The sequence below is a fragment of the Convolutriloba macropyga genome, chromosome 5 (assembly GCF_964194025.1).
Source record: "Convolutriloba macropyga chromosome 5, txConMacr16.3, whole genome shotgun sequence".
Lineage (NCBI taxonomy): Eukaryota > Metazoa > Xenacoelomorpha > Acoela > Convolutidae > Convolutriloba > Convolutriloba macropyga.
Window position 1 is genome coordinate 556,236 of NC_134472.1, and position 25,766 is coordinate 582,001.

The 25,766-nt window shown below is 38.2% G+C and overlaps 1 protein-coding gene across 1 annotated transcript; it reads left to right on the forward strand.

Annotated features, from left to right (window-relative positions):
- Positions 1-150: 150 nt before the first annotated feature.
- Positions 151-24,155, forward strand: LOC142339712 (protein KRTCAP2 homolog). The gene is made up of 2 exons (XM_075389931.1): positions 151-457; positions 23,472-24,155. The coding sequence occupies exons 1-2, from the start codon at positions 220-222 to the stop codon at positions 23,642-23,644; spliced, it is 411 nt and encodes a 136-aa protein (XP_075246046.1). The 5' UTR covers positions 151-219; the 3' UTR covers positions 23,645-24,155.
- The last annotated feature ends 1,611 nt before the right edge of the window (positions 24,156-25,766 follow it).

The following is a 25,766-nucleotide window of genomic DNA, read 5'->3' on the forward strand; positions in this document are numbered from 1 at the left end:
CCAGGAGTATTATGGTTGCGTTCGCTTTTCAAATTTGTGTGTCAATTTGATTATCTCCAAGTTGAAACCCTTTTTTAAATTTCATTTCTATAAAAACCAAGAGAAAAGTGGTTCAAAACAAATTATTTAGTCTTTCTTTATTTCAGATTCGAGTGAACTAGTGGAGGCTTGATAAAGCTGTATGAAATTGATATTCAATCCTGCGACTAATTGACAATAATGTCTGCTCCTACTGAATTGTCATGTGCAGTTTCTGGAATCATGAGTGTGGTAGTGTTCGCAGCCATGCAAGTCCTCCAGGATACATTCAAGTCATCTGAATTGGGCACAATTGCTGGTGGACTCATCGGTTCCATTCTCTTCCTGCTCTTGTTGACCTTCATCAACAATTTTGAGAACCTAGTGTTAGATAAAGGCTTCGCGTCTTCCCTCATCCCAGAAGTGTTGATCGCTCTCGGTAAGTTGACTGTATTGTTGCGCTCAAAATCCAAAACATCTCATTTGTCGTTGTATGGAGGGGAAAGTCAAACTTTTGGCGTTCATTTTTATAGTTTTCCACATTTTTTGGAAAAGTGTTCAGTTTTTCGTCAAAAAAGCTTTAAGCTCTAGTGTAATTAAATCTATGACATCACTACAAACTGTGTACATTGTGCGTGTGTGTTGTAAGGATTCGAGCTAACTACTTGATCAATAAAAAAATTCGGTAAAGAGTCGTTTTGGAGTGGATTTTTGGATGTTAATGTTGCATCTTAAAAGCACGAGTTGTTAAAAATTTAACTTGCTGCTCATGTAGAGCGAGAAAGCGGTGTTTTTACAAGCTTTCAATTTTTAGGGAATTGTTTGATGTGCGGCATTTTTTCTTTTTTCATTGCTTTTTCTTTTGATATTTTTCAAAATGCTGTTTAAAGCCGATAAGTATGCTCAATTGTTTGATAGTTGCTTTTCTTTTGATCTCCGTAATGGTGAGCTTGAAGTTCATTTGAATTTGACACTGTTCGTTCGTGTCTTCATTTCAGTAGTTCTTTTTATTCATAGCTGCGATAAGTGCTGCCGCTGCTCAAGAATCTCAGCTGAACCAGTCTTCGCAGCCTAGTTCTCGACCTTTTCGCCGGTCGTGTTCCTCCGGTTTTACGCCGGTTAATAGCCACAGAACTAGGTATTATACAAGAGTTCGTTGGGTCCGTGGATAGCTTAGAGGATTTCCTAACCACGTGCTGTAACCTTGGTTGCTCCGAGTTTCACTTCCCGAAATCGGGCGATGGATAATTATTGAATCCGGACTTTTAAAATTTTCAGTTTTGGTAATTTTTGATTTTTCACAAAACTCAGTTTCAATGTTTTCTTGCTATCCGATAGTGCTTGCTGCTTCCTGTTTAGAAGTGGCACCAACAACGCCGGCCCTGTTTTTAACTTGTTTTCTCTGCCAGTCTCGTCAAAGAATAACTTACTGCCGCTACCAGCAACTGACATGGCATCAGCGTTCGAATCGATGGAATGTTTTTCCGTCATGAAAAAAACAAATTCTCAACTTACTGCATGCTATGCTTTCGTGTAAAGACCTCATGCCTCAGATACGCCGAGCTCACCATGTTCATTTATATTTGAGGAGCCACCGCATTCATCTGCGATTTTGAACGGCTTTCCTCTGCAAATCCGTTGACGTCTTTTTTCTTGAAACATCAAACTTTTGGTTCGGCGTGCTTGCTGAAACTTTCGGTTTACTCTTCATTGTTTCTTAACTGTTTTTTATGTTATACATTTTTGACTTAGGCAGTCCTGTATGTTGCTGAACACAACGACGATGAACTGTTTCGTCAACCCAAAGAGTCTCATGCTCACGATTTGGTTTTCCAGCAGTTTTGAAGATAGGCGTTTGAGATTTCGGCTGCCTAGTTGCGGTTTCTGTTTTATGGATCTTAATCTGTGTAGTTTGAATAAAAACAGTTCATGTTTTCTCAATTTTCAATTTTCTTAGTTACTCAGGGTTCTGTCTTGTTTGGTAACAACAGTTTGTTCCAGCTGAAGCTCAACATCCTGTCTCTGACTGCGATTTGATTGCATTTGACTGCCGTCGGAAAGTGATTGCTTTTGTAGCTTCTTGCGGTCACTTGTTAGAGACGCAATTTCTGAAAGGAATTATTTGAAGTCATTCTTCTAATAATCAATGTCTGACAATTGGAGCTGCTGAATTTGGACATTTTACACGCTCCAGTTTTCTGTACTTGTATTTTGTTTCGTCTTTCCTCCTCACAGCTGTTTCCTTGTGCACTTGTCTTCAGCTTCTTGAGCCACTTGGAACGGATTTTGTGTCCTTGTTTCCAGTTGTGTTGATTTGAATGCTTCGTACTCCTCCAGTGTCTCACCAATGATTTTGGAATGCTCTAGAAAGTTTTCCTTTCTTTTCAAACTATTCAAATGACGTATTCATTGCTCGGCTTATATCACTTTTTGAGTGGGAGAGTTTGTAATCTTCATTTTGGTTGTCTCGAAAGTTGAGTAATTTTTATTCGTGTACACGACTGAGTTCAATGTGCAGGTTCGATCTCTTCCTCTAGTCAATTGACAACTGCATCATTTGCCTGTTGGTCCAATGTAAAGCAAAGTTGACTGAATTGAGGTCTTCAGTGTTTCGATCGATCTCCTCCGATCCTGTGATAACCGCAGTTTTCGAAGTAAGTTTTTGTTCAGCCAGTGTTTCAGCCGACTTTCGCGTGACTTTTTGTTTCTGGCTGATTTTTGCCATTTCCAGTTATAGACACTTTTGTTTGGTTCTTCAATTAGACATCGTTATGCTGTTGATAGTTGACTCTATCACTCATAAGATAGTTCTCTAAAGATGCTGCTCTTCAACGTTGTGTGAAACCGATGTCCGCGTCGCTTTTGTCAGATTCGTTGTTTTCCGGGTCGTTTTTGCTGTTCGAGTTGTTTTTGTCGTGATAGTTGTTGTTGCTTTAGTCCACGAAATTGAATTGATGATTCGCATCGTTGTTGTCCAGGCCAGCGAATCAAATTTATTATTTTAACTGACTAATAATCTCATCAAAGCTATTAGTTGCCCAATCGATTTAAGCACTGTGACTTTAGTTTCGATTGAAGTTAAGAGTATCCTTTTTTAAACTATGTTCATTCTCGTACTTAATTTTGTAAGGCTTCAGTCAGATGATAGTATTGTTGCTAACTTCATGTGAGAGAGCTCAATTGACTTATAAACTGTCGATTTTAAGACCTAGCAAAAACTTGAAGTCAAAAGACCAAAGTTGTTTAAGAATAAACTATAGTCAAAAGGAGAGCCGACTGCTCTTCGTAAGTGTTAATGGTTCTTAATACAATACGGTTGCATTATCTAAACCAACTGGTTAAATCAAGAAGTAAGATAAATTTCGTCATTTATATCATTATTACTTTTTCCTGATTGGTTGGTTAATCGAGTAAAAAGATCGATTTTTACACTGTAAACGTCACGTAACTGCGCTATATGCTTGTGTTGAGATAAGTAATGATGATTATTACGTAGAACTAGATGGCCTGAGTGTACGGCATTAGGGCATAAAAAACAAGTGAAAACAACTAAAGTTTGATATAAGTGACATTAAAAATTTCCTTAATAATTGGAAATTATATGAAACATTTTACTTTTCACCATATAAATGTCAATTGCACTGAACTAGGCCTTATGCAATAGAATTCGTTGGTTATAATGGATAGCTTAGAGGTGTTCCAACGTGATGTAACTTTTGGTCGCTCCGATTTTCACTTCTCAAAACTGGGGGATGGACAACTATGGAGTCCCAAAAATTTCTGTTTTGGTCGTTTTTGGGTTTTCAGACTCGTAAGTTTTTCGGTATCAAAGGTTGTTTCTTGTTCTTCGATGTCTCCTGCTGTTCAAAACTTGCGCCGACAGTTAGAGAGCTACTTTTGGCCTTCTCTTTATTTTGTCAAGAATTTTGCTACGAACACTTGACGTCACGCTAATTTAAATTTGTTTTTTGTTTGTTCTTTCATGCAACTTTGAAAGCTCTGCTAGCGTGACGTTGTTTTTTATTTGTTTCTATGCTATGCTGGTTTTTCTGTTCATTTGCTTGGTTAAATGTTTAGCCACACATTACTTTCATGTTTCAAAAATGCCTTACTCAAAAAGACTTTTGCTTAAATTTATTAAGTTGAGTGCAACAACTGAGTGTATTTCAATCGAGATTAAGGCTGTATAAGGGCAGCTATTAGCAACGGCAGTAAGAACTAAATCACGAATCAGAATATAACATCTTAAAATTAATTGAAGACTAAAACTTCTCTTTGCTGTCCTTTTCGATTCTTTTTGAGACTGCAGAAATACAAATCAATCGAAGCTTTTTTCCGGCCATCTGTTAGCTATGTTTTTCTTAGGTAGTCAATTACTAGGTAGTCATTAGTCTGTAATAAGTGTTTGCATAGGCTTTCTAAAAGGGCGCGATTGAATATATCAGCTTTTCCCAGTATCTAGATAACGATTTTGTTTATTTTATTACCTTTTAAAGAGAATATGCGTTATATTTTCTTGATCTTGTCGGTTTTTGTTGTTTTTGTCGGTATCCTGTTTTTTTGGTCTGTGTGTTGATAATTATTATCCATTTTTCTAGTCAGGGATAATTGAATTCGTTAATGGTGTAATTCGTGGAAGATGGTCTTATTGACTTTCACTACTTCTGTTTATTGTTCTTATCTTCTGTTAGTTTTGTTTTGTAGCTATCATATGCTTATGTGGTGGATGATTTTTTTAATGTTTTCTGTTTTATTTTCTGGCAATCTGCCAGCTTTTAAGTTTGAATTTGTTTTTAATTGCTCTCAAACGAAGTTTAAAGCAATTATATTAGTCCTGTCGGTCTTTTTTTTAATGCGATTTTTCGCTTGACCAATTTTTCGTCTGACGCTTTTGACTTTTCGTCCTCAAAAGCGGGATAGACAGGTAGCGCCCAGCGGGCATTAAGCGCTCTTAGAGCCTTTCAGGTCTATTTCAGCTCAAACTGTTTTGGAGACTTATACTGATACTTATGGTGTGAAGGGCAGTTCTTAGAGGTTGAGACCCCCCCCCCCCCCTGTTGACCCCCCACCCCCACTATTGGCTCCACCTCCCCCCCCCACCGCGCTTTTGTCCCCCCCCCAAACCAGTGTTGCCCCACCCCCCATCTGCCCCCGGTGCTCCCCCCCCCCCGTGGCTAGCTATTATCCAAGCCAACCGCTCGCCGGTCGTTTGAGAGCAATTCTCTCGACGTTAGTCGGTTATGTTTATTGTGTGTTTGCGTGTCTGGGTTGGGGGAGTTTATATTGCATGTGTGTGTTGATATTTGAGCAAATGTTTGTGTTTGTTTGAATTTGGTGATGGTGTGTTTGTGTGGGTGGCTGGTGGTTGCTGTCTGTGTTTGTGTTTGTATGTGTGTGTTTGTGGTGTGTGTGGGTTTTGTATGTGTGTGTTTGTCTGTGTGTGTTTGTTTGTGCGTCTCTTTGTGTGCGTGTGTGTTTGTATGTGTGTGTGTTTGAGTATGTGTGTGTTTTTGTTTGTGTGTGTTATTGTTTCTGCTTGTCTTTGTTTGTGTGTGTGCGTTTGTGTGTGTGTGTTCGTCTTTTTGTGTGTGTGTGTTTATTTGTGTGTTTATGTTTGTTTGTGTGTGTGTGTTTGTATGTATGTGTGGGTGTGTGTGTTTGTGTGTGTTTTTGCGTTTGTGTGTGTGTGTGTGTTTATTTGTGTGTGTGTATGTGTGGGTGGGTGTGTTTGTGTTTGTGTGTGTATGTGTGGGTGGGTGTGTTTGTGTTTGTGTGTGTATGTGTGGGTGTGTGTTTGTGTGTGTGGTTGTGTGTGTTTGTGTAGGTGGTGGGTGTGTGTGTTTGTGTGTGTAAGTTTGTTTGTTTGTTTGTTTGTGTGTTTTCAAGTTTGTGTGTGTGTGTGTGTTTGTTTATGTTTGAATTTGTCTTCATTGTTTGTGCATCTCTTTTAGTTTGGGGAGTTTATATTGCATGTGTGTGTTGATATGTGAGCAAATATTTGTGTTTGTTTGAATTTGGTGATGTTGTGTTTGTGTGAGTGGGTGGTGGTTGCTGTGTCTGTGTGTGTTTGTGTTTGTATGTGTGTGGTTGTGTGTGTGTTTGTTTGTGGTGTGTGTTTTTGTGTGTGGGTCATGGTTTGTTTGTGTGAGTGGTTGGTGGATGCTGTGTCTGTATGTGTGTGTTTGTGTTTGTATGTGTGTTTGCGTGTGTTTTTGTGTGTGTGTCTGTCTGTATGTGTGTGTTTGATTGTGTGCGCGCGCTTGTGTGCGTGTGGTTGTGTTTCTGTGTTTGTTTGTGTGTGTGTGTGTTTGGTTGTGTGTGTGTGTTTGTGTGTGTGTGTGTGTGTTTGAGTGTGTGTGTGTCTCTTTCTGCTTGTCTTTTGTGTTTGTGTGTGTGTGTTTCCGTGTGTGTGTTGTGTGTGTGTGTATATTTGTTTGCGTGTGTGTCTGTGTTTGCGTGTGTGCGTGTTTGTATGTATGTGTCTGTGTGTTTGTGTTTGTGTGTGTGTGTGTTTATTTATGTGTGTGTGTTTGTGTGTGTGTGTGTATGTGAGTGTTTGTTTGTGTGTGCGCGTTTGTGTGTGTGTTCGTGTGTTTGTGTGTGTGTTTATTTGTGTGTTTGTTTTTTTGTGTGTGTGTGTCTGCGTGTTTGTTTGTATGTATGTGTGGGTGTGGGTGTTTGTGTGTGTTTTGGTGTGTGTATATGTGGGTGGGTGTGTTTGTGTTGTTGTGTGGTTGTGTGTGTTTGTGTAGGTGGTGGGTGTGTGTTTGTGTGTGTGTGAGTTTGTTTGTGTGTTTGTTTGTGTGTTTTCAAGTTTGTGTGTGTTTGTGTGTGTGTGTTTGTTTGTTTATGTTTGATTTTGTCTTCATTGTGTTTGTGCATCTCTTTTGGTTGGGGGATTTTATATTGCATGTGTGTGTTGATATGTGAGCAAATATTCGTCTTTGTTTGAATTTGGTGATGTTGTGTTTGTGTGAGTGAGTGGTGGTTGCTGTGTCTGTGTGTGCTTGTGTTTCTATGTATGTGGTTGTGTGTGTTTGTTTGTGGTGTGTGTTTTTGTGTGTTGGTGATGTTTCCTTTGTGTGAGTGGTTGGTGGATGCTGTGTCTGTGTGTGTTTGTGTTTGTATGTGTGTGTTTGCGTGTGTTTTTGTGTGTGTGTCTGTATGTGTGTGTTTGATTGTGTGCGCGCGCTTATGTGTGTGTGGTTGTGTTTCTGTGTTTGTTTGTGTGTGCGTGTGTGTGTGTGTTTGAGAGTGTGTGTGTCTGTTTCTGCTTGTCTTTTCTGTTTGTGTGTATTTCCCTGTGTGTGTGTGTGTGTGTGTGTGTGTGTGTGTGTGTGTTTGTGTGTGTATATTTGTTTGTGTGTGTGTCTATGTTTGCGTGTGTGAGTGTTTGTATGTATGTGTTTGTGTGTGTGTGTTTATTTTTGTGTGTGTGTGTGAGTGTGTGTGTGTGTGTTTGTGTGTGTGTGTGTAAGTTTGTGTTTGTGTGAGGGTGTGCGTTTGTGTTTAGGTGTGTGTGTTTATTTGTGTTATCGTGTGGTTGTGTGTGTTTATTTGTGGTGTGTTTGTGTGTGCGTGTGTGTGTGTGTGGGTGTGGAGGGGTGGTGTGTTTGTTTGTTTGTGTGTTTATTTGTGTTTTGGTGTGTGTATATGTGGGTGGGTGTGTTTGTGTTGGTGTGTGTGTGTGGGTGTGTGTTTGTGTGTGTGGTTGTGTGTTTGTGTAGGTGGTGGGTGTGTGTGTTTGTGTGTGTGTGTGAGTTTGCTTGTTTGTTTGTTTGTTTGTGTGTTTTCAAGTGTGTGTGTGTTTGTTTATGTTTGAATTTGTCTTCGTTGTGTTTGTGCATCTCTTTTGGTTGGGGGAGTTTATATTGCATGTGTGTGTTGATATGTGAGCAAATTTTCGTGTTTGTTTGAATTTTGTGATGTTGTGTTTGTGTGAGTGAGTGGTGGTTGCTGTGTCTGTGTGTGTTTGTGTTTGTATGTATGTGGTTGTGTGTGTGTTTGTTTGTGGTGTGTGTTTTTGTGTGTGGGTGATGTTTCGTTTGTGTGAGTGGTTGGTGGATGCTGTGTCTGTGTGTGTTTGTGTTTGTATGTGTGTGTTTGCGTGTGTTTTTGTGTGTGTGTCTGTATGTGTGTGTTTGATTGTGTGCGCGCGCTTGTGTGCGTGTGGTTGTGTTTGTGTTTGTTTGTGTGTGTGTGTGTGTGTTTGTTTGTGTGTGTGTGTGTTTGTGTGTGTGTGTTTGAGAGTGTGTGTGTGTGTTTCTGCTTGTCTTTTCTGTTTGTGTGTGTTTCCGTGTGTGTGTGTGTGTTTGTGTGTGTATATTTGTTTGTGTGTGTGTCTTTGTTTGCGTGTGTGAGTGTTTGTATTTATGTGTTTGTGTGTTTGTGTTTGTTTGTGTGTGTTTATTTATGTGTGTTTGTGTGTGTGTGAGTGTGTGTGTGGGTGGGTGTGTGCGTATGTGTGGGTCTGTGTGTGTTTGTTTGTGTGTGTACTTGTGGGTGTGTTTGTTTGTGTGTGTGTGTAAGTTTGTGCTTGTGTGAGGGTGTGCGTTTGTGTGTAGGTGTGTGTGTGTGTGTGTTTATTTGTGTTATCGTGTGGGTGTGTGTGTTTATTTGTGGTTTGTTTGTGTGTGTGTGTGTGTGGGTGTGGAGGGGTGGTGTGTTTGTTTGTGTGTGTTTTTTTTATGTTTGAATTTGTTTTTTGAGTTTGTGCGTCTCTTTGGGTTGGGGGAGTTTAAATTGCATGTGTATGTTAGTTTTGTATGAGCAAATGTGCGTGTGTTTGAGTTTGGTGATGGTGTGTTTGTGTGAGTGGGTGGTTGTTGCTGTGTCTGTGTGTGTTTGTATTTCTATTTGTGTGTATTTGTTTGTGGTGTGTGTTTGTGTGTGTGTTTGCGTGTGTGGTTGTGTGTGTTTGTGTTTTTGTGTTTGTTTGTATGTGTGTGTATGTTTGTATGTGTGTGTTTCTGTGTGTATGTGTGTTTGAATGTGTGTGTTTGTATGTATGTTTGTGTGTGTTTGTTTTGGTTTTTGTGTGTGTGCGTGTTTTTGCGTGTGTTCATTTGTGTGTGTTTGTGGGTTAGTGTGATTGTGTTTGTGTGTGTGGGTTTTTGTGTTTGTTTGTAAGTTTGTGTGCGTGTGTGGTTTGAGTTTGTTTGTGTGCGTGTGTGGTTTGAATTTGTGTGTGTGTGTGTGTGTGGGTGGGTGTGTGTATGTATGTTTATTTGTTTGCTTGTGTCTGTGTGTGTGTGTGGGGGGGGGGGTTTGTCTGTGTGTTGGTGTTTTCAAGTTTTTGTTTGTTTTTCTTTGTGTGGGTGGGTGTGTGGATGTGTGTGTTTTTGTTGGTGTGTTTTTTTGTGTTTTGTGTTTGTGTCTGTAAGATTGTGTGTTTGTGTGTGTGTGTTTGCGTGTGTTTGTAGTTGTGTGTGTTTGTGTGTCAGTGAGTGTGTGTTTGTGTTTGTGTTGTGATTGTGTCTTTTTGTGTGTTTGTTTGTGTGTGGGTGAGCGGGTGTGTGTGTGTGTTTGTTTGTGTGTGTGTGTGTATTTTTGTGTGTGTGTGTGTGTTGGTGGTTGTGTATATGTGTCTTTTTGTGTGTGTATTTCTTTGTGTGTGTTTATGTGTGCGTGTGTTTGTGTCCGTGTGTGTTTTTGTCTGTGTGGTTGGGTGTGTTTGTGTGTATGTGTGTGGTTGTGTGTGTGTGTGGGGGGTGGGTTGGGGTGTGCGTTTGTGTTTTTGGGTAGGTTTGTGTTTGTGTTTGCGTGTGTGTGTGGATGGGTGGGTGGGTGTGTTTGTTTGTATGTGTGTGTTTTTGTGTGTTTGTGTATGCCTGTGTGTTTGTGCGGGATTGTTTGTGTTTTTGTGTTTGTGTGTCTGCGTTTGTGTGTGTATTGGTGTTTGTGTGTGTGTGTGTTTGTGTATGCGTTTGTGCTTGTGTTTGTGTGTGTGTTTATGCGTTTGTTGTCCGTGTGTGTTTGTGTGTGTTTGTTTGTGTGTTGGTGTTGGTGTTTGTGTATGTGTGTTTGTTTTGGTGTTTGTGTGTGTGCGTGTTTTTGTGTGTGTTCATTTGTGTGTGTTTGTGGGTTAGTGTGTTTGTGTTTGTGTGTGTGGGTATTTGTGTTTGTGTGTATGTTTGTGTGCGTGTGTGGCTTGAGTTTGTTTGTGTGCGTGTGTGGTTTGAATTTGTGTGTGTGTGTGTGTGTGTGGGTGGGTGTGTGTATGTGTGTTTATTTGTTTGTTTGTGTGTGTGGGGGGCGGGGGAGGTTTGTGTCTGTGTGTTGGTGTTTTCAATTTGTTGTTTGTTTTTCTTTGTGTGGGTGGGTGTGTGTTTGTGTGTGTGTCTTTGTGTGTTTGTGTCTTTGTTCGTGTTTGTGTGTGGATGTGTGTGTTTTTGTTTGTGTGTTTGTGGTGTGTTTTTTTATGTTCTGTGTTTGTGTGTGTGTTTGTGTCTGTAAGATATTGTGTTTGTGTGTGTGTGTTTGGGTGTGTTTGTAGTTTTGTGTGTTTGTGTGTCAGTGAGTGTGTGTTTGTGTTTGTGTTGTGATTGTGTCTTTTTGTGTGTTTGTTTGTGTGTGGGTGAGCGGGTGTGTGTTTGTTTGTTTGTGTGTGTTTTTGTATTTTTGTGTGTGTGTGTTGGTGGTTGTGTATATGTGTCTTTTTGTGTGTGTTTTTATTTGTGTGTGTTTATGTGTGCGTGTGTTTGTGTCCGTGTGTATGTGTTTTTGTCTGTGTGGTTGGGTGTGTTTGTGTGTATATGTGTGGTTGTGTGTGTTTTTCTGTGTGTGTGTGTGTCTGTGTGTGGGGGGGGGTGGGTTGGGGTGTGTGTTTGTGTGTGTGTGTGTTTGTGTGTCTGTTTGTTTGTTTGTGTTTTCAAGTGTAAGTGTTTGTGTGTATGTGTTTGTCTTCGTGTGCGTGTTTCTGGGTGTGCGTTTGTGTTTGTGGGTAGGTTTGTGTTTGTGTTTGCGTGTGTGTGTGGATGGGTGGGTGGGTGTGTTTGTTTGTATGTGTGTGTTTGTGTATGCCGGTGTGTTTGTGCGGGATTGTTTGTGTTTTTGTGTTTGTGTGTCTGTGCGTTTGTGTCTGTATTGGTGTTTGTGTGTGTGTTTGTGTATGCGTTTGTGCTTGTGTTTGTGTGTGTGTTTGTGCGTCTGTTGTCCGTGTGTGTTTGTGTGTGTTTGTTTGTGTGTGTTGGTGTTGGTGTTTATGTGTGGGGGGGGGGGGGTTGGTGTGTTTGTGTGTGTGTGGTTGTGTGTTTTTGAGTGTGTGTTTGTGTGATATTGTGTGTTTGTGTGGGTGTGTGTTTGTGTGTTTTCAATTTTGTGTTTGTGTATGTGTTTGTGTGTGTGTGTGTAAGTTTGTGTGTGTGTGGGTTGGGTGGGTGTTGGTGTTTGTTTGTGTTCGTGTTTTTGTGTGTGTTCGTGTTTGTTTGTGTGTGTGTGTGTGTGTTTGTGTCTGTTAGTTTGTTTGTGTTTTCAAGTGTAAGTGTTTGTGTATATGTGTTTGTCTTTGTTTGCGTGTTTGTGTGTGCGTTTGTTTGTTGGTAGGTGTGTGTTTGTGTTTGCGTGTTGTGTGGATGGGTGTGTTTGTTTGTATGTGTGTGTTTGTGTATGTCTGTGTGTTTGTGTGTGCCTGTGCGGGTTTGTTTGTGTGCAATTTTGTGTGTGTGTTTTTATGTGTTTGCGTTGTGTTTGTGTGTGTGTGTTTGTGCGTGTGTGTTGGTGTTTGTGTGTGTTTGTGTATGTGTTTGTGCTTGTGTTCGTGTGTGTGTTTGTGCGTTTGTTGTGCGTGTGTTTGTGTGTGTGTCTCTGTGCGTGGGTGTGTGTTTGTTTGTGTTTGTGGCTGTGTTTGTGTGTTTGTGAGTGTGCGTTTTTGTGTGTGTGTTTCTGTGTCTTCGTTTGTGTGTGTTTTTTTATGTGTTTGCGTTGTGTGTTTGTGTTTGTGTGCGTTTTTGTGTGTGTGCCTTTGTGCTTGTGTGTTTTTTGTATTTGTGTGCGTGCGTTTTTGTGTATGTTTGTGTCTGCGTTTGTGTGTTTTTGGGTGTGTGTGTTGGTGTTTGTTTGTGCGTTTGTGTTTCTGTGTGTGTGTTTGTATGTTTGTTCGCATGTTTGTGTGTGTGTTTTTGTGTTTGTGTGTGTTTGTGCGTTTGTTGTGTGTGTTTGTGTGTGTGTGGGTGGGTGTGTTTGTTTTTGTGTGTATATGTGTGTGTTTTTTGTGTGTGTTTATTTGTGTTTGTGTGTGTGTTTGTGGGTGGATGTGTTTTTGTGTATGTGTATGTGTGTTTTTCTGTGTGTGTAGGGGGGTCGGTGGGCGTGTGTTTGTGTCTGTTAGTTTGTTTGTGTTTTCAAGTGTAAGTGTTTGTGTGTATGTGTTTGTTTTTGTTTGCGTGTTTGTGTGTGCATTTGTGTTTGTGGGTAGGTGTGTGTTTGTGTTTGCGTGTGTGTGTGGATGGGTATGTTCGTTTGTATGTGTGTGTTTGTGTATGTCTGTGTGTTTGTGTATGCCTGTGCGGGTTTGTTGGTGTGCAATTTTGTGTGTGTTTTTATGTGTTTGCGTTGTGTTTGTGTGTGTGTCGGTGTTTGTGTAGGTGTGTGTGTGGGTAGGTATGTTTGTGTATGTGTGTGTGTGTGGTCGTGTGTTTTCAAATATATATGTGTGTGTTTTTTTGTGTATTTGTTTTTTTTGTGTGTGTGTAAGTTTGTGTGCGTGTTTGTGTGTGTGTATGGATGGGTGTGTGTTCGTGTTTGTGTGTGTTCGTGTTTGTGTGTGTGTGTGTTGATGGGTGGGTGGGTGTGTGTTTGTGTGTGTCTGTGTGTGGGTGTTTGTAGCTGTGTGTGTGTTTGTGTGAGTGTTTGCGTATTTGTGTGTGTGTGCGTTTGTGTGTGTTTTTATGTGTGTGTTTGTGTTTGTGTGTGTGTGTGTTCGTTTGTGTGTGTGCTTCGGTGTTTATGAGTGTGTGTTTGTTTGTATGTTTTATTTGTGTGTGTGGTTTTTGTGCGTAGTGTTTTTTTTGTGTGTTTGTTTGTTTGTGTGTGTTTTTGTTTGTGTTTGTGTGTGTTTTTGCGTGTGTGTTTGTGCGGGTGTGTTTGTGTTTTTGTTTGTGTGTGTTTGTGCGGGTTTATGTGTGTGCGTGTTTGTGTGTGTTTTTCGTTTGTTTTTTTGTTTGTTTGTGTGTGTGTGTGTTTATGTGTGGGTTTGTGTGTGTGCGTGTTTGTGTGTGTTTTGTTTGTGTGTTTGTTTTTTCGTTTGTTTGTTTGTTTGTCTGTGTTTTTGTGTGTTTTTTTGTTGTGGGTACGTGTGTGTGTGTGTTTGTGTGTGTATGTTTTTGTGTGGTTGTTTGTGTGTGTGCGTTCTTGTGTGTCTGTTTGTGTGGGTTGGTGTTTGTGTGCGTGTTTGTGTGTATGTGTGTGTATGTGTGTTTGTGTGTGCGTGTTTGTGTGCGCGCGTTTGTGTGTGTGTGTGTGTGTGTGTGGGAGTGTGTGTGTGTATGTATGTGTGTGTGTTTTTATTTGTTTGTTTTGTTTTGTTTGTTTGTTTGTGTTCGTATGTGGGGTGTGCGTGCTGTCATGAGTGGGGTTGTGCGTGTGGTTTCGTACTTGCCTGGGTTGCGTGTTGTATGGAACGATCAGGTTGGAACAATTGGTGTGCTCTGCTGAGCAATCGGTGATTCGGCTTGTTAATTGTGCTGTAATTTGCACGAAAATTCCCCCTTTTTGGAAATTACCAGAAGATGGTCAAGACTATGCTCAAAAATATGTGTCACTTAGATATCCAGTTTTTTTCTTCGTGTTGGTGAAAGTTTTGTATTTGATGATTGGGACTTTGTGTGCAGGCTCACTTTAGTTGTTTTCGTTTGTAATGTCTGTTTACAGGAATGGTATTTATTATCCTATTTGTTTGTTTATGTAATGTTGCTCGCAGAAATGGTGGTTTTTATCCCATTTTTTGTTTCTAATGCTATTTTCAGGAATGGTGTACACTATCCTTTTTAATGTTTGTGATGTTTGCAGGAATAGTAGTTTTATCCTATTACAATAAAAGGAACAAACTGCCGAATAAAAGTCAAAAGCGAAAGAGAGAGAGAGAGAGAGTGGTTTTAGTTCGGGCAGTATTCTAAGAGATCGCAAAAAATGAGTGAAAAATTTTTCACTAAGTGACAGATATTTTTTGATCAAGTGCGGCTTTTTCAAAGTTTTTGATGATATTTTGAGCTAATTTTGCCATTCTGCCCTTAAGAACGCCTTTTTTAAGCTTTTTTCGCAATCTTTTTCAATTTTTTAGCAATTGGGTTCGTTCCCTGGTTGAAATTAGTCTTTTCGTTGTATTTGGTAGTCTATTGGTTTAATTGATATTGATTTTCATTTATGTTTGTTACAAAAAGTAGAGAAATTTTTTATCAAATTTTGTTTCATGTTCGTCCGCTTTTTGAGAAATTTTGGTCTGACTATGAGCTTTTTATTAGTTTTTTGTTTCTCTAGTTGATTTAGAGTTGTTGAGTAAGCGCTGTTACCAGGTCAATGTTATTTAGTTCATTTTATAATAGATAATAAAGGATACGTTTTTTATAGCTACGAAGCTGTAAGCTGAGCGGAGCAATGTTGCGGTGCTCTTGGTTTTTTGTTTCGTCGTCTGGCGCTCTTTTCCGTTTTACATTTGTTCACACTGCAAAAGTGAAATAGTAAAATTTTCTGAATGACTTCTTCCTCTCGCTAACGGCATCTGCGTGCATGTCGTCATTTCTCACTCTCTATATATGTTCAGAATTTGGTCTCCGCTCAGAACATTGTGCGACCATTGTCTTGACTGTAGCACGATAATAATCATTTTGAGCACCTGTAATTTGGGTCCTAGTATACCGGGAGCTTCAGCATATCGGAATCCTTCAGTTCAGGGCTACCCGGGTTGAGATGTCAGCGCCGGGTCGAGATGTCAGCGCCGTTTCTTTTGTAAGAAGTGCGTCGAATGCGCTGAAATTATATAAGACTCAACTCATCCTCATGGTGACAGAGAGACTGGCAGTTGCTTCAGTCAAGGAACTTGATGAATGGGTCACAAAAATTGTACCGTACTCATTGCAACAGAAATTGCCTCACAAGACAGGTTGTTTTCAGATAAGATAAAAGAAAAGGTGTGTGTGTCTGTGTGGGTGCGTGTTTGTTTGTGTTTGTGGCTGTGTGTGTTTGTGAGTGCGTTTTTGTGTGTGTGTTTGTGTGTCTTCGTTTGTGTGTATTTTTATGTAATTGCGTTGTGCTGGTGTGTGTTTGTGTGCGTTTTTGTGTCTGCGTTTGTGTTTGTGTGTGTTTTTGGCTCTGTGTGCATGTTTGTGTGTGTTTGTGTGTTTTGTGTGCATGTGTTTTTGTGTGTGTGCGTTTGTGTGTGTGTGTGTGTGTGTTTGTGTGTGTTGGTGTTTGTGTGTGTGTGTGCATGTGTATTTGTGTGTGTTTTTGTGTGTGTTTCGTGTATTTGTGTGTGTGCGTTTTTGTGTTTGTGTTTGTGTGTCTGCGTTTGTGTGTGTGTTGGTGTTTGTGTGTGTTTGTGTTTGTGTGTGTGCGTGTGTGTTTGTGCGTTTGTTGTGTGTGTGTTTGTGTGGTGTGTCAGTGTCGGTGTTGATGTGTGTGTGTGTGTGGGTAGGTGTGTTTGTGTGTTTGTGTGTGTGTGTGTGGTTGTGTGTTTTTTTGTGTTTTCAAGTTTGTGTGTGTATGTGTTTTTTTGTGTGTGTGTGTGTAAGTTTGTGTTCGTGTTTGTGTGTGTTCGTGTTTTTGTGTGTGTGTGTTGATGGGTGGGTGTGTGTTTGTTTGTGTGTGTGTCTGTGTGTGGGTGTTGGTTTGTGTGTGTGTGTTTGTAGCTGTGTGTGTGTTTGTGTGAGTGTTTGCGTATTTGTGTGTGTGCGTTTGTGTGTGTGTTTTTATGTGTGTGTTTGTGTCTGTGTTTGTGTGTGTGCGTGTGTGTTTGAGTGTGTGTGTTTTTTGTGTGTGTGTGTGTGTTCGTTTGTGTGTGTGCTTTGGTGTTTATGAGTGTTTGTGTTTGTTTGTATGTTTTATTTGTGTGTTTTTTTTGTGTGTAGTGTTTGTTTTTGTGTGTGTGTTTGTTTGTGTGTGTTTGTTTGTGTGCGTGTTTGTGTTTGTGTGTGTGTTTTTGCGTGTGTGTTTGTGCGGGTGTGTTTGTGTTTTTGTTTGTGTGTGTTTGTGTGGGTTTATGTGTGTGCGTGTTTGTGTGTGTTTTTAATGGTTTGATTTTTTGTTTGTTTGTTTGTTTGTGTGTGTGTTTATGTGTGGGTTTATGCGTGTTTTGTTTGTTTGTTTGTTTTTTTGTTTGTTTGTTTGTTTGTTTGTTTGTTTTGTTTGCTTGTCTGTGTTTGTGTGTGTTTTGTTTGTGTAGGTTTGTGTGTGTGTGTTTTTGTGTTTTGTTAGTGTGGGTTTGTGTGTGTATGTTTTGGTGTGGTTGTTTGTGTGTGTGTGTGCGTTCTTGTGTGTCTGTTTTTGTGGGTTGGTGTTTGTGTGTGTGTGTGTGTATGTTTTTGTATGTGTGTATTTTTGTGTTTGTGTGCGTGTTTGTGTTTATGTGTGTGCGTGTTTGTGTGTGTGTGTGTGTGTGTGTGTGGGAGTGTGTGTGTGTATGTATGTATGTGTGTGTGTGTTTTTATTTGTTTGTTTTGTTTGCTTGTTTGTTTGTGTTCGTATGTGGGGTGTGGGTGCTGTCATGAGTGGGGTTGTGCGTGTGGTTTCGTACTTGCCTGGGTTGCGTGTTGTATGGAACGATCAGGTTGGAACAATTGGTGTGCTCTGCTGAGCAATCGGTGATTCGGCTTGTTAATTGTGCTGTAATTTGCACGAAGATTCCCCCCTTTTTTTGGGAAAACACTAGAAGATGGTCAAGACTATGCTCAAAAATATGTGTCACTTAGATATCCAGTTTTCTTCGTTTTGGTGAAAGTTTTGTATTTGATGATTGGAACTTTGTGTGCAGGCTCACTTTAGTTGTTTTCGTTTGTAATGTCTGTTTACAGGAATGGTAGTTATTATCCTATTTGTTTGTTTATGTAATGTGGCTCGCAGAAATGGTGGTTTTTATTCCATATTTTGTTTCTAATGCTATTTGCAGGAATGGTGTACACTATCCTTTTTTATGTTTGTGATGTTTGCAGGAATAGTAGTTTTATCCTATTACAATAAAAGGAACAAACTGCCGAATAAAAGTCAAAAGCGAAAGAGAGAGTGGTTTTAGTTCGTGCAGTATTCTAAGAGATCGCAAAAAGTGAGTGAAAAAATTTTCACTAAGTGACAGATATTTTTTGCTCAAGTGCGGCTTTTTCAAGCTTTTGATGATATTTTGAGCTAATTTTGCCATTCTGCACTTTTGAACGCCTTTTTAAAGCTTTTTTCGCAATCTTTTTTTCAATTTTTTAGCAATTGGGTTCGTTCCCTGGTTGAAATTAGTCTTTTCGGCGTATTTGGTAGTCTATTGATTTAATTGATATTGATTTTCATTTATGTTTGTTACAAAGAGTAGAGAAATTTTTTATCAAATTTTGTTTCATGTTCGTCCGCTTTTTGAGCAATTTTGGTCTGACTATGAGCTTTTTATTAGTTTTTTGTTTCTCTGGTTGATTTAAAGTTGTTGAGTAAGCGCTGTTACCAGTTCAATGTTATTTAGTTCATTTTATAATAGATAGTAAAGAATACGTTTTTTATAGCTACGAAGCCGTAAGCTGAGCGGAGCAATGTTGCGGTGCTCTTGGTTTTTTTGTTTCGTCGCCTGGCGCTCTTTTCCGTTTTATATTTGTTCACACTGCAAAAGTGAAAAAGTCAAATTTTGTGAATGAATTCTTCCTCTCGCTAACGGCATCTGCGTGCATATCGTCATTTCTCACTCTCTATAGCAAAAGTTTTTCGGTCATTTGCGTGATTTGATTTTGATCATACGTAACTTGCCTCAGTCAATAAAATGACTTATGCACATTAGAACTTAAGTTTAACTTGAATTGATTTAAGGTCATAGGAACTCGTATGTGTAAGGTCCCTAATGAAAAGGCTTCTGAGGAATGATTTTTAAGAAACTTTATAAATTTATCTCTTGAATGTTTTTTTAGAGCGGCGTCGATAACTTTTCCAACTTATATCTGTATCTGTTTCTATTTCTATTATACGGCACGCAAGTCTATTTTTTCGAAGTTTTTCCGGCAATCTGCCGGCTCTATTGTAATTTGTTCATGTTTTTTGTTGTTTGCTTCATTTATTGTTGTTTAGCGGGTCTCTGACAGGCATGTTCTCTGACAAGCAGTTTGCCCGGTGACCAATTAAGGGGGAAGAATTGTCTCCAAATAGTTATTGGGCGGCAGCATTCAGCGTTTTGTAGGTATTTTTTTAAACCATAAATCTTCTTTTTTGTTTCATAGTTTTCTCCGTGTGCCGTTTTTCTTCAATTGGCTGTCGTTTATGGAATGACAACTTAATTTCAAGTTTTTGGTACCAATTGTTTCGGGGTTGCAAGTTGTGAAGGTATTTTCTGAATTTCTTGGATCAGATTGGTTTGATTTTTCTCATGTTTATTTTCCTGTTATTGTTTTCAAAATAACAACCATAAATATGTAGAGGAACTTTGTTTATTGAGAAGTTAACTGGGGCTTTATTTGTTATCTACTTCGAGTCGGTTCCAAGTTAAATTCAAGCGATGATTTTGGTTGCGAAGAAACATGAAGCGGAGCGAAAAAGCGAGTGGTTTTGCGCCGTGAATTTTCTCCTTTCTTTATTTGTAGAGTGAGAAAAGAGTGTGTGAACAAACATTTGTTTCTCGCTATGGTTTTTTCACATGCGGAATTTTCGATTCGGTTTTTACTGTTTTATCGATTTTTTGATAGGTTTTTTATAAATAGTTTTTACAATCCACTCAAAGTGCATGCTTCTAATTTTGTGTTTTTTCAATGAAACTTTGAATTGTAGGCCAGGACTTGTCCTGCTTTGTTGTTTTTAATTTATATAATGTTTGCAGGAATTGTGGTTATCCTATTTTTTAATTAGGTTATCATTCGCAGGAAATGTGTTTATTATCCTATTTTTTATTAATAGCCGCTCAGCGGTAGCTGGGGCTATTATTGGCCTTCTCTTGTTTTTTTTATTTTGTCCAGATTTATGTTACGACCACTTGACGTCACAACCACTTGAAATCTGCCTTTTTTTCATTGGGTCATACAATTTCAACTGAACTTGATGTTGTTTTTCACTCTTAATGGAGAGATTTGTTTTTTCATTGGCGTGATTAAATTTTTGGTCACATGTGACTTACCTCACTCTAAAAAATGACTTCATCACTCTGAAATTGACTTTTTTTAAATTTAAGTCAAGTGAGTGTATGTCACTCTGATAGAAGCTGCAATAAGTTATGCAAATTCATAATCAAAAAATAACCACTCAGCATTTAATGAAAAGTATGTCACTTTAATTGAAGGTTAGTTAAGCTGAGCGGAGCTATGTTGCGGTGCTCTTGGTTTTTTTGTTTCGTTGTCTGGCGCTGTTTTCCGTTTTACATTTGTTCACACTGCAAAGCGGAAAAGGTCAAATTTTCTTAATGAGTTCTTCCTATCTCTAACGGCATCTGCGTGCGTGTCATCTCTCACTCTCTATAGCAAAAGGTTTTAGATCATTTGCGTGATTTGATTTTGATCATACGTAATTTACCTCAGTCAATAAAATGACTTTTGCACATTAGAACTTAAGTTTAATTTGAATTGGTTTAAGGTCAAAGGAACTCGTATATGTAATGTCCCTAATGAAATGGCTTCTGAGGAATGATTTTTAAGAAACTTTATAAATTTATCTCTTGAATGTATTTTAGAGCGGCGTCGATAACTTTTTCAACTTATATCTGTATCTGTTTCTATCTCTATTATACGGCACGCAAGTCTATTTGTTCGCAGTTTTTCCGGCAATCTGCTGGCTATGTTGTAATTTGTTCACGTTTTTTGTTGTTTGCTTCATTTATTGTTGTTAAGCGGGTCTCTGACAGGCATGTTCTCTGACAAGCAGTTTGCCCGGTGACCAATTAAGAGGGAAGAATTGTCTCCAAATAGTTATTGGGCGGCAGCATTCAGCGTTTTGTAGGTATTTTTTTAAACCATAAATCTTCTTGTTTGTTTCATAGTTTTCTCCCTGTATGCCGTTTTTTTTCAATTGGTTGTCGTTTATGGAATGACAAATTTAATTTCAAGTTTTCGGTACCAATTGTTTCGGGGTTGCAAGTTGTGAAGGTTTTTTTGATTTTTTTGTATCAGATTGATTTGATTTTTTCATGTTTGTTTTCCTGTTATTGTTATAACGACCATAAATAAGTAGAGGACCTTTGTTTATTGAGAAGTTAACTGGGGCCTAGTTTGTTATCTACTTCGAGTCGGTTCCATGAATTTTAAAGTTATATTCAAGCGATGATTTTGGTCGCGCAGAAACATGAAGTGGAGCGAAAAAGCGAGTGTTTTTGCGGCGTGTAATATTTGCTTTTTTTGTAGAGTGAGAAAAGAGTGTGTGAACAAACATTCGTTTCTCGCTATTGTTTTTTTTCACATGCGATATTTTCGATTCGATTTTTACTGTTTTATCGATTTTTTGATAGGTTTTTTATAAATAGTTTTTACAATCCACTCAAAGTGCATGCTTCTAATTTTGTGTTTTTTCAATGAAACTTTGAATTGTAGGCCAGGACTTGTCCTGCTTTGTTGTTTTTAATTTATATAATGTTTGCAGGAATTGTGGTTATCCTATTTTTTAATTAGGTTATCATTCGCAGGAAATGTGTTTATTATCCTATTTTTTATTAATAGCCGCACAGCGGTAGCTGGGGCTATTATTGGCCTTCTCTTGTTTTTTTTATTTTGTCCAGATTTATGTTACGACCACTTGACGTCACAACCACTTGAAATCTGCCTTTTTTTCATTGGGTCATACAATTTCAACTGAACTTGATGTTGTTTTTCACTCTTAATGGAGAGATTTGTTTTTTCATTGGCGTGATTAAATTTTTGGTCACATGTGACTTACCTCACTCTAAAAAATGACTTCATCACTCTGAAATTGACTTTTTTTAAATTTAAGTCAAGTGAGTGTATGTCACTCTGATAGAAGCTGCAATAAGTTATGCAAATTCATAATCAAAAAATAACCACTCAGCATTTAATGAAAAGTATGTCACTTTAATTGAAGGTTAGTTAAGCTGAGCGGAGCTATGTTGCGGTGCTCTTGGTTTTTTTTGTTTCGTTGTCTGGCGCTGTTTTCCGTTTTACATTTGTTCACACTGCAAAGCGGAAAAGGTCAAATTTTCTTAATGAGTTCTTCCTATCTCTAACGGCATCTGCGTGCGTGTCATCTCTCACTCTCTATAGCAAAAGGTTTTAGATCATTTGCGTGATTTGATTTTGATCATACGTAATTTACCTCAGTCAATAAAATGACTTTTGCACATTAGAACTTAAGTTTAATTTGAATTGGTTTAAGGTCAAAGGAACTCGTATATGTAATGTCCCTAATGAAATGGCTTCTGAGGAATGATTTTTAAGAAACTTTATAAATTTATCTCTTGAATGTATTTTAGAGCGGCGTCGATAACTTTTTCAACTTATATCTGTATCTGTTTCTATCTCTATTATACGGCACGCAAGTCTATTTGTTCGCAGTTTTTCCGGCAATCTGCTGGCTATGTTGTAATTTGTTCACGTTTTTTGTTGTTTGCTTCATTTATTGTTGTTAAGCGGGTCTCTGACAGGCATGTTCTCTGACAAGCAGTTTGCCCGGTGACCAATTAAGAGGGAAGAATTGTCTCCAAATAGTTATTGGGCGGCAGCATTCAGCGTTTTGTAGGTATTTTTTTAAACCATAAATCTTCTTGTTTGTTTCATAGTTTTCTCCCTGTATGCCGTTTTTTTTCAATTGGTTGTCGTTTATGGAATGACAAATTTAATTTCAAGTTTTCGGTACCAATTGTTTCGGGGTTGCAAGTTGTGAAGGTTTTTTTGATTTTTTTGTATCAGATTGATTTGATTTTTTCATGTTTGTTTTCCTGTTATTGTTATAACGACCATAAATAAGTAGAGGACCTTTGTTTATTGAGAAGTTAACTGGGGCCTAGTTTGTTATCTACTTCGAGTCGGTTCCATGAATTTTAAAGTTATATTCAAGCGATGATTTTGGTCGCGCAGAAACATGAAGTGGAGCGAAAAAGCGAGTGTTTTTGCGGCGTGTAATATTTGCTTTTTTTGTAGAGTGAGAAAAGAGTGTGTGAACAAACATTCGTTTCTCGCTATTGTTTTTTTTCACATGCGATATTTTCGATTCGATTTTTACTGTTTTATCGATTTTTTGATAGGTTTTTTCTAAATAGATGTTACAATCTACTCATAGTCCATGCTAGGTCTATTTTTGTTTTTTCAATGAAACGTCTTCATATTCGCCAGGACTTGTCCTGCTATGTTGTTTTTAATTTATGTAATGTTTGCAGGAATTGTGGTTATCCTATTTTTTTAAATGTTATCATTCGCAGGAAATGTGGTTATTATCCTGTTTTTTCATTAATAGCCGCACAGCGGTAGCTGGGGCTATTTTTGGCCTTCTCTTGTTTTTTTTTATTTTGTCAAGATTTTTGTTTCGACCATATGACGTCACAACCACTTGAAATCTGCCTTTTGGTCCTTAGGTCATGGAATTTCCACTGAACGTGACGTTGTCTCTTAGTGGAGCGACTGGTTTTTTCATTGGCGTGATTAAATTTTTGGAACATGTGACTTACCTCTCTCAAAAATTACTTCCTCACTCTGAAATTGACTTTTTCTAATTTAAGTCAAGTGAATGTATGTCACTTTAATTGAAGGTTATTTAAGAGCTGCTAATAGCAGCAGCACTAAGTTATACAGATTCATAATCAAAATATAACAACTCAGCAATAATGAGATTGCAGATCTGCAAAGCTGTTGCGGCTATTTTCTGGCAATCTGCTAGCTATGTTTCATGTAATGTTTTTGTTTGCAGGAATTGTGCTTATTCTCCTATTCTGTATGTATGTAATGATGTTGTTCGCAGAAACGGTGGTGATTATTCTATTTTTAATTGCTCTCAAACGAAGTTTGTAGCAATTATATTAGTCTTGCTGGTCCTTTTTATGCGACTTTTCGCTTGACCGATTTTTCGTCTGACCCATTTGACTTCTCGTCCTCAAAAACGGGATAAACAGGTAGCTACCACCGGGCATTAAGTTCTTGTAGAACCTTTCAGCTCAGTAGTCTCCAAGTATAAGATTCACAGAAACTGTTTTGGAGACTTTTACTTATGGTGTGAATGGCGGTTCTTAGAAATTGAAGCTAGTCTCACTAAACCGTGGCTAGCTACTGACGAAGCCAACTACTCTCCGGTCGTTTGAGAGCAATTGGCGCGACGTTAGTCGGTTATGTTTTTTTTATTTGTAATGCTGTTGTTTGCAGGAATGGTGGTTTTCTCTTGTGGCCTTATTCACAGAGTGTGTGCTACAACTAGTATCATCTTTAGCCTCATAGTACTCTACTATCTCAACAAACTGTCGGAGAAGAAGTACGGTCTATCTCCAGCTCAGGCTTACATTAACACCCAAACCTCTCGCAGCAAAAAGAAGAATTAGTTCACTGCTACTATGAAATGGAACGAAGAGGACATGTAGTTATTAAACAGAAGGAATGATCTCTGCTCACACAAATCAGAAAATGGACGTCTGAATGAAAGTCTTCATGTGCTGTTGTAAAGCGTGAATGTGAATTCCTTCCTATCTTGAAGTCCTTGAAACCAAATTATCTGTGTCATGTTTATATCATTGTAATGACGAATATCTTTAAGTTTTGACTAAATATTGCATATTTCAATTAAGGAGGGGAGCGGGTTAGAAAACATGGAAATAGTGCGAAACGTTTTTGAATAGGGTTATGCAACTAACAACTGAGTTGTTAGTATCCTTGTGTTGAATTACCCTGATTAAATTGAAGCTTTAACAATCAGATTTCAAAAACCGTTAGCTTATTATTGATATTTTCTTCTCGTTGTTGAAAAATGGCAATTGAAATAATTGTCTAAATATTGTCTTTATTTCATGTATCTGTACTATTTAACTATTTGTAAATTGAATTTATTTGTGGCAGTCTTGTTTAAATTTAATTTTTGAGACAATTTAGGTCTATTCTGTCCCCCCAAGCTTAGTTAACATTCAATTTTTACGTGTACGTGGACATATAACTTTTAACGTCTATTTAAAATATTTCAGCAGCTTTTCCTTATATAGCTGCATTTCCAAATTTTTTCACAGCACCTTTTTTGACAAATCTTCGAAAGCGTTTGAAGCGCTCTCTTAATCTGTAGTTGTTCTGACCCACTTTTGTGCAGGAAGAACCATATGCTCAACTGGGTGTTTTTTTATTCAGTCAATTTTGGCCGATTGATATATTCATCGTAGAGGGTTTTGAGTGGTACCATTAGAAAGCCCGTACAGAGTAGAAAGCAGAATTAAAATTTTTTCGCTTTTTCCAGGTAGTTAGCAAGGTTTAACATTTTGTGTCATTGTCGACCGGTTATCTGGTCCCATTATGGACAGGTCGCCTGTTTTGTAGGTAAGTACAAGGGAATTTGTGTGAAGTTCTCTAGTGCCGCATGGCATTATCTAATTCATTTAGTAGTTTGGGTTTGTAAGATTTTTTTTACTCAAACATCTTTGTGCATATCTCTTCTAGTCTCTATATTTAGTAGATAATTAGGATCGCATCTTAAACGGTCGCATCTTATTGTTCTGACCGACCGAGGAAATGTATACTCAAATGGGTTTCTGTTCAGTCAATTTTGGCCGATCGATATATTGTTGATATATTCGAGAGTTGTGATTGGTATCATTAGAAAGCCCGTACAGCGTAGAATATGGAATTAAAAAAATTCCAATTAGTGTTTCTAGTTTATTTTTAGTCGTAACTCTGTTTAATTTATTGAATCATAATTTGTGATTTAGTTTAAAAATAAGACTGATCACAGCGTTTCCACCGATCTCAGAGTGGTTTTTTGTTACTGTATACTCTTCACAGTATGTTCCATATACAGTAACACAACAGTGAAATTGTTTTTTAAGCACTTAGTTTCATAGTAATTAATCAAATTGGGGGACGTTGGTTAGGTATGAACCCCAAACATTCCGTTTGCCAAAGCAACCTATTTTGACTCATTGAATTAGCCACTACACCAAGTGAGACAAGAAGTTTTAGTTTTAGATTGATTATAAATCAAGTCGACACATTGTTTATGTCGACATATTTTAGAAGGCTTAGTTTATGTCGACATAAGAGTAGTGGATAAAAATGTGCTATCCAGTAACTTCTTAAAAATTGGGGGAAATCGCGAATTTTAAGTAATTTCAGATTATAAAAATAAAATGAAAACGTGGCTGGATAGCACATTTTATCCGCTTCTGCTGGGATGGACTTTTAGAAAGTTTGATCTTTATTCGCAATTAAAATATTTTACTCCAAATGGGATATTTTTGTTCAAATTTTTCTCAAAGGCTCAGAGTTTTGTTTGACCAGCTTTGCGATTTTTCGCTTGATCCTTTTTTGGTCTGACAGGTTATACTCTACATCCTCAAAATCGGGATAAAATCTAAGGAAGTTTAGTAACTAGTCTCTACAAGAATGGTTCACCAAAACAGCTGAAGAGTTATTTCACGATGTAAATGATATATTTTTTTTAAATTTCTGGAACGCACCATCTAAGCC

Coding starts and splice junctions, on each gene's coding strand:
- LOC142339712 (XM_075389931.1), top strand. CDS start 220: ATGTCTGCTCCTACTGAATTGTCATGTGCAGTTTCTGGAATCATGAGT. Junction 458..23,471: donor AGAAGTGTTGATCGCTCTCG/GTAAGTTGACTG, acceptor TGTTGTTTGCAG/GAATGGTGGTTTTCTCTTGT.